Genomic DNA, 14,227 nt, shown 5'->3' with positions numbered 1-14,227 from the left:
AACTATTCTGTGCAAACTACTACTGTGGATTGTAGTGCAAAGTTCTAAGGGTGCACAGAGAAGGTGTCTCTTCTAAGAACTCATTCATGCTTGCATGTATTTAAAGAATAAATACAAAAATAGTAACTACTTCTCTCAAAACCCAGACCAATATTTTAATAGCACAGAACTTCCATTTAACACTGGACACATATAAACAAGTGGTGCATACGCAATGAAGCACTAACTTGATTCCAACTCTTTTGAGTATTCTACTTATTTCATGTTTAATCCTTTATCATTCATTTCCAACATCTGCTTCACTGGTTGCTTAGTGAAGGGGGAAGGAGTGCCACAAATAAACAATCTGTGGTGTTTCTGGTTCTTTCATACCCTGATTGCTTCTCAAAAGTCTAGCCACTCAAGTAACTTCTCCAACAGTGCATTCAAAGGTAATATGGATATTTTCAAACACAAAAAAGTCCTTCTTCCATAAACATTGCCAAAAGGTAGATTGCAAATGTGTAAGCATGAACTGCATGACCTGCCCACCATCTAATAAATGAGTACTTACTGCTCATTACAAAAGAGGAGAGAACAAAACTTAAGTCACCCTGGCATCACCTATTATGAGTAATATCTGGGTGTGCATCAGAACATCCAGTCAAAGAGCTCACCTGATGCTCTGCTGAACCATATACTCAGTAAGTACACTCAGCCACAGAGAGGGGGCGGCTGGGCTGACTTTAAGGCCCCAGGTCTCCAGGTCTAATGGACTTGAGGCAGCCCAGGGGTTGCAAACCTTTACTCTGAGTCAATTTATACCCTGGAAAGCACTAAGGGAGAATTCACTTTGCTGGGCATGCCCCAGGCCAGGTGGGATTGCAGAGAATCTCCCTTAGTACAGGAGGCCTTCACTGTTCTGGGCAGAAAAATGGATCATTGCCAAGGGACAGGGATAAGCAGATCTTTTCTCTTGGGGCCTTATAATCTGCAAACCCTAGGACTCTGCGAGCTGCATCTATAAGCATCCACAGGAACACAGTTTATTAGTGGTAACAGCTGGCTCTGAATCAAGCCAGGCAGAAGGAAAAGGGAAGAGAGGAAGCATCCATAGAAATTTCAGGATATGTACAGTGCTGTTTCTAAAGGGTTTTTTGGTTGTTGTTTAAAAAGAAACTTGGGAAACTTAAAAAAATGTACTTAGAATAACAAAGTGTATTAGATTGTATTACAGTTCCAAATGACTAGCTGTCCCACCCCAAGAGGATTATGTGTCCCTGCATGTCCACATGATATGCAGTACCTGGAGTCAGACAGATGTAGCTCCTGACCCTACTATTATCAGGCCTGGCTCTGTGGCTTGCTTTGGCCAATTAAATGTGAAAAAGTAATGAATTGCTTGTTAACAGCAACGTTTTTTATCTTAAGCCACTGCATGGTTCTTCTTTTTTTTTTTTTTTTTTTCCCCTTGCTCTGTCCCAGACAGAGCCTGTCTTGCAAGTTCCAGACAGGGCCTGCTCCTTTAGACTAAAGCCTAGATTAAAGTCACAGGGTACAGAGCTGCACTGACCTTGGCTGACATGTAACATTGGATAAGTAAACCTCTGTTGTCTCAAGCCACTGGACATTAAAAGTTGTTACTGCTGCATCACCTAGCATAACAGAACAACACAAAGCAGTTGTTGTAAATTGAACCTCAATTGTTACCTATCCTGTGTTCTCTATTCACCAACTGATCTTGCATCTTGATGAATTTCATGCATGTATACTTCCAATCATGTAATTTTTCCACACAAAAATCCTAAATGACCTTTATAACTCACCTGATTAAGGTATAATTCCAAAATCCTCTACAAGTTACCTACTTGCTTAGCTTTCAATACACAACTTATTATTTCATGTACCCTACTTTCTAACCAGAGTATATCATTTTTCCTTTTGGTGGTACTGGGGTTTGAATTTAGGGCTTCACCACTTGAGTGCTCTACCACATGGGTCACATTTCCAGTCCATTTTGCTCTGGTTATTTTGAAGATGGGGTCTCTCAAAGTATTTGCCTGGGCTGGCCTCAAACAGTGATCCTTCTGATCTCAGCCTCCCAAGTAGCTAGAACTACAAGCATAATTCTATGCCTGTGCCTGGCTCCTCATTACTCCTTAACACACAGATTGCTTTCTTGTTTTTGTTTCAAACATAAATCTTGATTCCTATCCTAAATTTCTGCCCTTGGAAACCTTACCAAAACTTGAAAGGCCTTCTGAAACTTCATGTTTAGCCATGAGTTTTTCTTCCTCTGAAGCCACACAGAACTTATGATGTTGATCATAACCCATCTTCCATTACTGAGAATACTAGCCATGCTTAACTATCCTCACCAAACTGAAAGCTAGAGAGTAGAAACCACTACTTCAATCACCTCTTGAGCCCCATAAACTCCTCACACAATCCTTTTCACAAAAGCTCTCATTCAGTGTCTGCCTAGTCTTGAATGAAGAAGTAAAAAAAAAAAAAAAAAAATTTCTAGGGAAGTTTGGACAAGGAGGGTTATATTGCAACTGAGTGCATGAACCTGCAGCACTCCTGGGCCCAGAAGGCAGGGCAGAAGTATAAAGGATGCCCAGGATGGGATGGGGGTGGGCTGCCTTTAACTGGAAAGGAAACAAGCAAAAGCATAAGGACAGGTGCTGAAAGGATGTCCAGAAGTCAGCAAGTGTTTGCTCTGAAGCAGAGTTGCCCAATGGAAAGAAAATGAGTGTCCCATACTTAATTTAAGATATTTCCACAGGCACATTAAAAAGTAAAAAGCTAAAATAATTTTAATAATATATTTTACTTAACATATCCAAAATATTGTTTAAATTCTTTTTTACTCTTGTACTAAGTCTTAGAAATCTGGTGTGTATTTTACACTTATAATACATCTCAATTCACACCAACCACATAACACACATTCAAAAGCAAAATGTGGCTAGATAGCTACTGTCAATATACCGCCTTTGAGAGCCAAGGCTTTGTGTTCAGAAAGTCATAGCACCAAAACAGAAGAGGCAACAGAAAATGAGGGTAGTCACATTGTAAAACCAGACTGTATTTCAGGTGGCACAGCTTGCTTTCCCCTCCTTTCTAAGCAATTTTTATAAAGCCAGGTTTGTGATATAGATCAGTGAACTTTTGTTTGTTTTAGTTTTTGAGACATGGTCTTGATATGTATCCCAGGCTGGTTTCAAACTTTTGAGCCTTCTCACCAGAGTGATGAGATTATAGGCTTGTGCCACCACACCCAGTTTATCAGTGTACCTCTTTAAAGAAGAAAAGGGTTGGGGTGCAACTCACCACTAGAGCACTTGCTAGGATGCATAAGGCCCTGGGTTTGATCCCTAGCACTGCAGAGAAAACTTAAAAAGTAACACTTTAATTTCAATATGTCAATTTCTTCAGCTCAATATTTCACCAAAAAAATTTATACACATAGAAGCAGGATCAAACAACTTGGAGTTTGGAAGTTTTTAACCTCATTTACAAGTAAAAGAAAAAACATTGAAAGTGAATTTACTAACAAGACTGAATCACTCAAATAAATCATATACTAAATTATAAGATATTAAATATTAAAATCATGACTTTAAAATGAGCAACTGCATAAACAGGATACACCTTAAACAAAACAATTTTGTAGATATTTACATTTTCTTCCAAACTCCTCCTTCTTACTCTTTCTCTCCAACATGCCCCATAAAACCTAACAAAAATGAAATAACTCCTCTTCTCCCTCTGTACCACTGCAGCCAAAATCTGAAGTTTATCAGAAGGTGGCTGCTAGCAACTAATTTTCCCCTTGTACTCCTTTGCAATATCTCTAACATTCAAATACCTTGGACTTACAACCACAGTCACACTGACAGGGAAGATCACACCTCCCACACTCTGACAGTTATTGATAAAGACTCTTTATTCTTTTTAAACTACAGAAGAGTATAAAGCAGGTGCCTCTGTTTGTCCAAAAGCTCTAAGTTCTAAGGCAAACAGAACTTGTTCCATAAACACTACATAATATGCAACTGGTCAGAGTATTAAAAGGCTTGCACACGGTCTATGCTGACATAAATGTTTCTCCACTCAGGAGTACAACTTCATACATCTGACACTGATTTTAAAAAATCCAAAGATAAGATACACAATCTGTACAGTTAAAAATTTGTATAAATTTCCCCTTCTGTTCATACATGAGTCTTTAACTCGTGACATATAAAAAATTTTAAATCAAACTTGTCAGTCAACTAGAACTTTATTTTCATCTTCTCTTTGCCTACTATGATACAGGAAAAAAAAAAAAAACTCTAAGGAAAAAAGAAACCCAATTTGGAAAGAACCAGTCAAAGAAGTTTCACCCTCATCTCTTGGTGATTTTTATTGATTCTTTCTTCTCTTTTCATTGCCCAAAACAGGATAGGTCTGAGGGTGCTAGCTATATCTTCTACTCTACTTACTCCTCTCTTCCTTTATAAGCCTCCCCTTCCTCCTAATCCATTCTCCTACCTTAGAATAGTTCTTATAACTGTACAAAATCCTTACCCATAACGTAAACAGTGCATATTACAGCTTGGTGATTATTATTTACTATTATCACATAATTAGGCATAATTTCAACAACTGTCCAAACACAAACTAATGACAATAGAATCTAAGTTGGTGGTAAGGTCTGTAATATCCAAAACGTACTTTCTCCTTTGGGTCAGGCGAGAGTGATATGGACAGAAGAGATCCTCAGGAATATGGGCCAGCCAGACATTTGAGTCTTCTTGAGAATGGGTTTAGGGCAGTGAGTTTTCTCCAGCTCAGTCTCTGGCCAAGTGGCTCTGTCAACAAGTGTGTGTGGGGGGTGGGGGGGACTAATAATTTAGCTAAACTTGAGCCTTCTTTTTACTAAACTGGTAAGAGTCCACCTTCTCCAGCTCCTTTCTTCCTTCTTCCCTCCCTTCCTTCCTCATTCCTTGCCTCCTCTTCATTCTTCCAACAGTCACTGAGTAACTACATGTTGGCTGAATGTGCTGTGAGCACTGTCTTTGGAGAATCACTCATCTTTTTTCTTTTCTTGATGGAACTGGGGTTTGAACTCAAGACTTCACACTGGCAAAGCAGGTGCTCTACCACTTGAACCATGCCTCCAATTCATTTTGCTCTAATTATTTTGGGATGGGTGGGTCTTGCAGACTATTTGCCTGGGTTGGCCTCGAACCATGATGCTCCCTATCTCAGCCCCCTGAGTAGTTAGGATTCCAGGAGTAAGTCACCAGTGCCAGGCACCAATCATCTTTTTTCATCTATGTATAGCTTTGTCTTTTCCAGAATGTCAGACTGATGGAATCATACAATATGTAGCCTTTTCAAACAGGCTTCTTCCACTTAGCAACATGCAATTAAGGTTCTCTTACATCTTTTCATGACATGTACCTCATTTTTTTTGTTATTACTGAATAATATTCCACTGCATGGATGTACCAGGGTTTGTTTACTTGTTCACCTGCTGAGGGACATCTTGGTTGCTTCCAGTCTGGGGCAATTGTGAATGAAGGTGCTGTAAACACTCGTGCATAGGATATGAGATAAGTTTTCAATTCATTTGGGTAAAACTTAGAAGCATGATTTCTGAGTTGTGTGAGAAGAATATAGTTAGCTTCATAAGAAACTGCAGACTGTCTTCCAGAATGGTTGAACCACTTGTCATTCTCAGCAGCAATGACAGAGTTTCTGCTGCTTCACATCTTGACTAGCTTTGGTAGTGTCAGATTTTTGGGTCTTAGTCATTAATAGGTGTATGACTGTATCTCATTGTTGTTTTAATGTGCGACTCTCTAATGGCATGACATCGAACATGTGCTTTTTGCCACCTGTGTATCGTTTTTGGTAAAATGTCTTCAGATCCTCAGCCCATTTTTTTTATTGGGTGGTTTTCTTACTACTAAGTTTTAATTAAGAATTCTTGGTATTTTGGGATACAAAGTTTATCAGGTGTATTTTGCAAATATTTTCACCCAGTCTGTAGTTTGTCTTTTCACTCTCTTAGTACTGTCTTTGACAGAGGAGAAGCTTTTATTTTTAAATATATACATATAATTATTAATATATATTAATAGTATATATTAATGGGTTTCACTGTAACATTTATAGAGATGCATACATTGTCTCTTTTTGATTGTATCCACAAACTTTTTATGACGTTCTACTTATTAGTATTTTCTTTCATGACTCATGCTTTTGGCATTGTGCCTAAAAGGCCATCATCAAACCCAGGGTCACTTAGATTTCTCTATGTTATCTACAAGATGTTTTATAGTTTTGCATTTTATATTTATGTTTATGTTCCATTCTGAGTTAACTTTTGTGAAGGATGTAAGGTCTGTGTTTACTTTTTTTTTTTTACAATGTCCATTTGTTCCAATACCATTTGTCTGCTCTGTTCTTCATCTTAACATTTCCTGCTACCTTATCTTCTGGTTATTTAACTCTCCGTCCACCTGAATCTATTCTACTACTAAACGCTAACACTAAGTTCTTAACTTTGGTTTGGGGTATTTCAGATTGAGAATTTCTACTGACTTACTTTTCAGTTTGTTTTGTGGCTACTTTTTATAATTTCCAGTTCTCTCCAACATTTTTGGCATAGTGCTTTATTTCCATAACAAGCATATTCATTTTAAAGTCTGTGTCTAATAATTTGAACAACTGAAGCATTTGTGGATCTTTCTAGTTTTCATATCTGCTGATTCTTGCTCCATTATCTTGTCATGCAGCTTCTTTATTATTTCTTATGTTCTGGACATTGGGTTTAGGAGGAGGATTCTTTTTCTCTTTTCCTTTTTTTGGGTACTATTGAACACAGGCAAGTACTCTATCACTGAGCTACATCCCCAGCCCTGGACAATGTATTTTAAAAAGTGTTTTGGGAATCTTTAAAGACAAGATTACATTTGCTTCTGCCAGGTGCTTATGGGCCTCTGCAGTCTGGTATCACTTTGATCAAACTTTGGTGCTTGGGATTTCCTGGATTACATAATGACTTGGAACCCCATAGCTATCCATGTGAGGGGTGGTTTGTCTTTATTTCACCTTCATACCCCACCCAAAGCTAGGCTTCAAACCACATTAGAAATCCAAAGTATAAGATTACCAAAGACTCCACCTCTGGCAGAATGTGAACTCCAACACTTTGGTCCCCCTGGGCTCTAAAAGACTGTCAGCAATACTGCTCTGTCATTAAGCTGAATGGCACACACCAAAAACACTAGGTTTATCTCTCTAAATTTTCACCTCCTTTTAGACCTCGGTCTAGTAATTTTTTACTAAACTTTGTATACCTCTAGTGCCTTTAAGCACAGGTTTTTAGTAATTTGTCCAGTTCTCTGTGATATATAGGTATTACATATGGCTACTTGGTGAAGGAAAAGTACTGAAAACGAAAAAAGGCACAAAAACATTTTTAAAAATCACTACTGCTTTGTACACAGGATCACCTGGTTATTTTCTAGCCTGGATATATAGCCTAAGGTTGCAACCTTGGTTTTGCTAAGTATCCTATTGATAGGTCTTATGAAGAGTCATGAAAGTTTCAAAATATAATTAATGCTAAATCATCATGCTAAAATATAGTTTTTAAATACTTAATGTATAGCACACATTATAAGTAAGGCACATCTGGAAAGCATAAAGATCATCTTTTTTTTTTTTTTCCTTCAGTACTGGGGCCTGAACTCTGGGCCTACACCTTAAGCCACTCCACCAGCCTCCTTTTTTTGTGTGTGATGTGTTTGTTCAAGATAGGGTTTCTTGAACTATTTAGCCTGGGCTGGCTTTGAACCTTGATCCTCCTGATCTCTGCCTCCTGAGTAGCTAGGATGACAGGTGTGAGCCACGGTGCCAGGCTTAAAGATGATCTTAAAATCAAATAAATACCAAAATAGCATAAAATATAAAAGGACATTGAAGTAAATACAGAATTTTTCTCACAAAAACTGCAAATGTTTAGCACAAACAAGAAAAGGACAGGTGCCTACACGAATTATTATGATGAGTTAAGACTCTAGGTTTCTGTCAGTATGCATGCCTACTTTTATGCCAGTGCTTACCTTGGGAGGTTTCCTGAATGATGCAAAGAAAAAATTTCAGCAGCAGAGATACAGAGAGTCGCCAACACAACAGCCACATCAGATGGAAATAAGGAAAAGAGAAAAAAAAAATTTAGCACCTTGGTAACAGAATGTGACAGATCAGGAGACAAAATCAAACACATAACTGCTTGAAGTAATAAACTCGTATTGGCTCAAAAATGTAGTATGCATGCAATGAATTTCTTCCATACTGGTTTAATAGAATGGATCCAGACAATCATTCAGAGATACTTCAAAGTATCTCTGAATCAAAGAAATGGCAATGTAAGGGCATGAAGATAAAGAAATGCTATAGTCATTACTGCAGATGGGCAAACAACTTTAAATCCATTTTCATATTAAATTTTTCTTAAATTGGTGCTGAAATATATCCATATTTTACCTTTAGAGATACATACATATCAGTATATATGTATCTGTATCAATTTTTCTCATTAAAAAGCATGATTCTAAATGACAATTTTCACCTATTTCAACCCAAATAGAAGTTTAAAAATCCAATTACACCTTTCTCTGAGCACCATCCATACATACACTTTTTATAACATTCATTTTTGCATGTTAATAACTCAAAAATAGTTGAAATTACACTTGAAGAAAACTCTGAAGAGGAAAAAAACTCAAAGTAACAAAATATTAGGTTAATTTGCTTTCTAAATATTTTCCTCATGTGCAAGATTAAGGAGCTAAATTTTGATTTCTAAGGCACATGATTCTATGCATAATGGGGATAAGAAAATAGATTTTCTCATGGTACATGCCTATAATCCCAGCTACTCAGGAGGCAGAGGCAGGAGTATCGAGAGTTTGAGGCTACCCTAAGCAAAAGGTAACATAAGACCCTGTCTCAAAAACAAAAACAAAAGGGCTGGGGTGGCATATGTGAGGCCCTGGGTTCAATTCCAATTACTGCAAGAAAAAAAGAAAAGAAAATAGACTTTCCAGGGCAAAAGGCATGAAAATAAAAAGCTGCAGACAATATTAGCTCCATCACTGGGCTTAACAATCCTACAGAGATTGAAGGCCCCAAATAAAAATCCAGAGCTCAGAAACAGGGAAAGGATGTCCATGGATTCCAGTCAGGTGGGCAATTCTATGTGTCTGAATTCAGGCAAGAAAATCATGAAATTCCTATTATGATGAAGCTGAAACATCATTTTCTTTGAATTCCATTACTTGACTAGAAGGAAAGGAGCCATTATGTCTCTGGCATGACCTCAGACAATAAGACACAATGGGAATGTAACTTTTGCCTTCAGATCTTTGGCTAGAATAACCAGTATCTCTGGCTGTTATCAGGCAAGTCTCAACATACTTGTACATCTCCCATCAAAATAAGATAAACATTTATAGATGCTATAATAAAAATGCATGAGTGTTTTTAACTCTAAGAAAGCTGTGAATTTCCATTCCATACACAAAGCTTGGGATTTCTGCCAAGAAACTCCTTAAGTGGAACACTATTCTGGAAGGCATCTGTACTGAGCAGGTAAAACAATAATGAAAACTTTATGCAGTGCACTTTTGACTAAGCCCTCACTTATTTTTCTTGCTTCATTTTTAAAAAGCCATTTAAACCACTGCTTTATCAACAAAGGAAAGAAAAGACACTTGGGTTACACTAAGGCAATCATAAGAAACAGCATGCACCAAGTTAATAATATACAGTTGTCCCTCGCTATTGGTGGGGGCATGTTATCAAAATTCACAGATGTTCAAGTCTCTTATATATTTGTATATAACCCATGCACATCCTCTCATATAGTTAAAATCATCTCTAATCATCTCTAGGTTACCTGATACAATTAAATGTTATGTAAGTAACTGGTATGTTGCATTGTTCAAGGAATAATGACAAGAAAGTATCCTGTACATGTTTGATACAAGCACAATTTTTTTCTGAACATTTTTTATCTGCAGTTGGTTGACTCTGAGGGTACGTTTGGAACCCACAGATGTGGAAGGCTGACAGTATAGCTTCCTATTTTAGCTGCTGAACCAAGTAGCCATTGGGGGTGGCACAGGTGAAAGAGAATCCTGGGGAGCTCTCCAGAGTCATCATATGCATCCTCCACACTACAGTCATACAATGCTCAGCACTGGTTTGTAGCCAGTAGGACATTTACCTCCAATTATCCTTTCTGCACTGACATTCCAATAAGATTTTTTTATTGTTCTTGGAAAAGCAATCCTATTTCAGCCTTTTAAGTACTATAAATGTTCATTCCTTTCCCTTAGGAAGATAGTACACCATGTGGGAATACCAATATAATTCTACCTTCTTTTGTGTTTTGACTAAGGACTACCTGCTAAGAATGAATGGATTGAGTAGCAGGGAAAAGAGAAGCCATAGAGCTCATCCAAGGCTCCCCAAATTTACTCATTCATTCTAGAACAAAAATTCATGCTACAGAAGAAGAAAGGCATCTAGTGTGTCCCAGCTGCACTTTATTTATTTTTATTTTATTTTATTATTCATATGTGCATACAAGGCTTGGGTCATTTCTCCCCCCTGCCCCCACCCCCTCCCTTACCACCCACTCCACCCCCTCCCTCTCCCCCCATCCCCTCAATACCCAGCAGAAACTATTTTGCCCTTATCTCTAATTTTGTTGTAGAAAGAGTATAAGCCGTAATAGGAAGGAACAAGGGTTTTTGCTGGTTGAGATAAGGATAACAGCTGCACTTTATTAACAAGCAAATCTTTCCTTTGGTGTGAGTTAGATAATGGGCAGCATCAGCACTCTAATTCAGAAATACACTTTACCACCAAGTCCCCAGAGCTTGTACAACACTCATTGTTAGCTATGAAGAAAAAATTTATAATGTGAGTCCTAATGATACTATAATCAAACACAGTATGCTATCCTTTGGGGAAAAAAACTCATTTGATATTACAATGCAGAAATAAAAGATTCCACACATATATGTAGACAAACTAAAAATAACTTAAAGGGAGACCATGCGACTAAGATGGGGCCCCCGCTCCTGGCCTCTACATAAAGAAAATGAAACAAACTCGGCCAAGTACTTCAAGGGACTAACTGAGCACGAGCTATTTCATCAGGGACTTCCCATCAGTAAGGTAACTGCTCAAACTTTAACCAAACAAATAATTTCTTTGCTGTGCTTTCTTCACTCTATACAAGTTTTCCTCTTGTGTTTTGCTGGTGGAGCCCAAAGCACTTCCTGTTTGGAGGTGCTCAATTTATGAATTGCTATCTGCACAAATCAACTCTTTCTTTACAATTTTAATGTTCCAAGGTTTACCTTTCAACAACCACTGCATAATGACATTACGGTCAAGGACAGGCCACACAGATGACGCTGTTCCTGTAAGACTGTATCACCTCGTGACTTTGTAGCTACCTTAGTTTGTCTAAGTACACTCTGATATTCAAACAATGAACTCATCTAATGATGAATCTCTCAGAACTAGGAATCTCTGAATATATTTCTGTTGTTAAATGAGGCCTGCCTGTATATAGTTTTAAAGTTATGGTCTTTTGTTGATTTTATCAGTCAAAGCCATGTGCATATTGGTGAAATACCTGTGTGGCTGCATTACAGAAAGAGGCAATGTTTCTATCAACCAAGTATCCAGTGAACTAAAAAGAACATTCTGTCACACAGACCTCACTGCCCTGGAGACACAGCCATGGTGCCCCCTCCTTAGAAAACACAGTATTCCACTGATGCTTAGTTAAAAGTGTGTTTACTCCTCACCACTTTCCACTGTCTACTTGCTCATTCATCCTCCAAAAAGTCTTTGTTTAATGATGCAAGCCTCTGTAAATATCAGATTTTTCTGTGTATTCCAAAGAAACAAACTGATTTTATAGACTAGCAAGGTAATGTTTCCAGGTCTCAGGATTTGAAGATAAATAAGGAGGTGCCTTCTACACTGATGACAGTGCTATTTTTGCCAAACACTGAAACTTGTCTACCCCTCCCCAAACAAGCAGGCTAATCTCTTCAAGGTCACCTACACCTGTGTATTTACCATAAAACTCAATTTACATGCCTCTGTTCTACTTCTTGTTTCCCCACTCTGCTTGACCTCTTTTGCCCACCCTTCAAAACCTGTTCAAGGCTCAACTTTTAATTCCTCATCAACTGTGAGAACACCTTAGTCTTCCCCACCTCTGATACCCCATGGTACTTATGAACACAAAACAGCTTAGTGCTGGTCTGCATAAAAATCTGTATCCTGCAATAACTTTGTATTTGAGTCCCCTGTACCTTTAAATTTTAAATCCTTGAAAACAGAGGACTTGCCACATGCTATTTTCATAATCCCTGCCCCTAATCTCACCTTCTCATGTAGGGCTGAGCACATTACAAGAACTCAGAAATAATTTTTTGCCTTAGTGAATTAAACATAAGCCAGATGTGAGGATTTACCTAAATCACCACAAAAGCCCACAATTTTGGGGTAAGAATGCCTACATTTCATAGTGGTAAAGATTTCAGATGGGCTGGGGATGTGGCTTGATGGTAGCTCGAGCATGTGCTTAGAAATGCATGATGCCCCGGTTTTAATACTCTGCAACCCAAACCAAAATCAAACTACAATAACCACCAAAAACAAAAACAAACAAAACTCTTCAGAGGTTGTCTGGTGCACTATTTTAAAATAATTTTTTCTCTGGACCAACATTTCATATGGAGTGGAAGTTCAATGGGATATTAACAGAGGTTAAACCCTAAAAATCTTCCGAGGTCAACTAAATTGAGAAACTCACTGAACCCAGTAAACAGGGGTTACTTTATGGCGGTCCTTGTCAGAGGCTGGAACATGCTAATATAGGCTGTTAATCCCATTGCATATTCAACACAGCATTCCAACAGTGTGATTTTTTAAATTTATTTAACCATAGAATTCTTTGGGAAGAACATCCTGGAACATATTTTGGGAAACACTGATCATTGTTTTAGATAAGCAACAACAAGAAGTTTTTTCTCAAGTGCAACAGAACTTCAATTTTTTTTTTTGTCAAAAACATTTTCTGCAATAAAGATTTATCGACTTTATAACAGAACCAATAAAATTCTGAAATAGATTAGCAACAGTGTTACAATTTGCACTGAAGCTTTTCTAATCTATTCAAGTTTTATAATTTCATTATTTTAAAACTGTGATGATCCTAAAATATGCCTCAGAAGTGTAACAGTTTGTAAATATAATACAGTAAAATTCCAATTTTTAAAATCAGTGTATTTTCCTTCTGCACTTGCATACAATCTATCTGTCACCCAACAAGACTCCAGTTTTAATGGCGTAAGACATAACCATCTCCACTGACTAAGAATGAAACCACAGTGGTGGCTCTCTACTTGGAACTGACCACAAGCCTCATGGCATGTGTCACATGCCTTCCAAATAATTCATATTCAATAGCTCTTATTAAAGTTCTCAATCAACCAAACAGTGAGTTCCCAACCTCTCCTACTGTAAACTTCTTCACTATGACATGGCAACTGTAAACATGCCTCTAATAAAAATGTTGTTGATTAAAAACATTAATTAAAAATTTAAAAATTAATGTCAATCAGTTTAAGGTTAAAATATAAAATGTTCCTTTGTGACTGAGGTTTCATCATTTGATAAAGTGATAGCGACTATTAAGAAACCAAAATTCCCCCTTCTGGACCAAAAAATTAATCAATCCTGACAATACCTACCACGGAAAGCAGATCTGATCACCCAGGACATCTATACATGGCACAGCCACACTTTGCATGCCTGCTGTGGGGGGCCTGTACCTCATCCCTTACTACTATTTTCATCCTGAGCACCTATTAGCACACAGCAAGCACTCAGTGAATTCTAGTGAATAAACTACAACCTTCACTTCCCATTTCTGTTTTCAGTATACTATCCTTTTGAATTTTACCTTATGCATTCAAGTTCCTATATATATTTTAAAATATCTTACACAGATGGCTGGGGGAAAGGACCATGTGAAAACAAATCTCTTCCCTATAATGTTTCGGCAGCACTGAAAGAAGGCTCCCTCTTTCTCAGACTATCCTCCCCACCCAGGCACCGGGCACTGACCTCCAAGGAGACACTGATG

General features: G+C 37.8%; 1 protein-coding gene across 9 annotated transcripts in view; it reads right to left on the bottom strand.

Annotated features, from left to right (window-relative positions):
- Kif13a (kinesin family member 13A) overlaps nt 1-14,227 on the bottom strand; it is a 178,172-nt gene that overhangs the window by 96,988 nt on the left and 66,957 nt on the right. For 8 of the 9 annotated variants that reach the window (XM_074082828.1, XM_074082834.1, XM_074082831.1 and 5 more), the window contains exon 3: nt 8,106-8,118. The exons of the other annotated variant lie outside the window; for it this stretch is intronic. In XM_074082828.1, coding sequence (XP_073938929.1) covers nt 8,106-8,118 — 13 coding nt within the window. The remainder of the gene's footprint in view (nt 1-8,105; nt 8,119-14,227) is intronic. 9 annotated transcript variants of the gene reach the window in all.

This window comes from Castor canadensis, chromosome 8, assembly GCF_047511655.1.
Source record: "Castor canadensis chromosome 8, mCasCan1.hap1v2, whole genome shotgun sequence".
NCBI classification, from domain to species: domain Eukaryota; kingdom Metazoa; phylum Chordata; class Mammalia; order Rodentia; family Castoridae; genus Castor; species Castor canadensis.
This window is presented reverse-complemented; position numbering and strand designations above follow the sequence as displayed.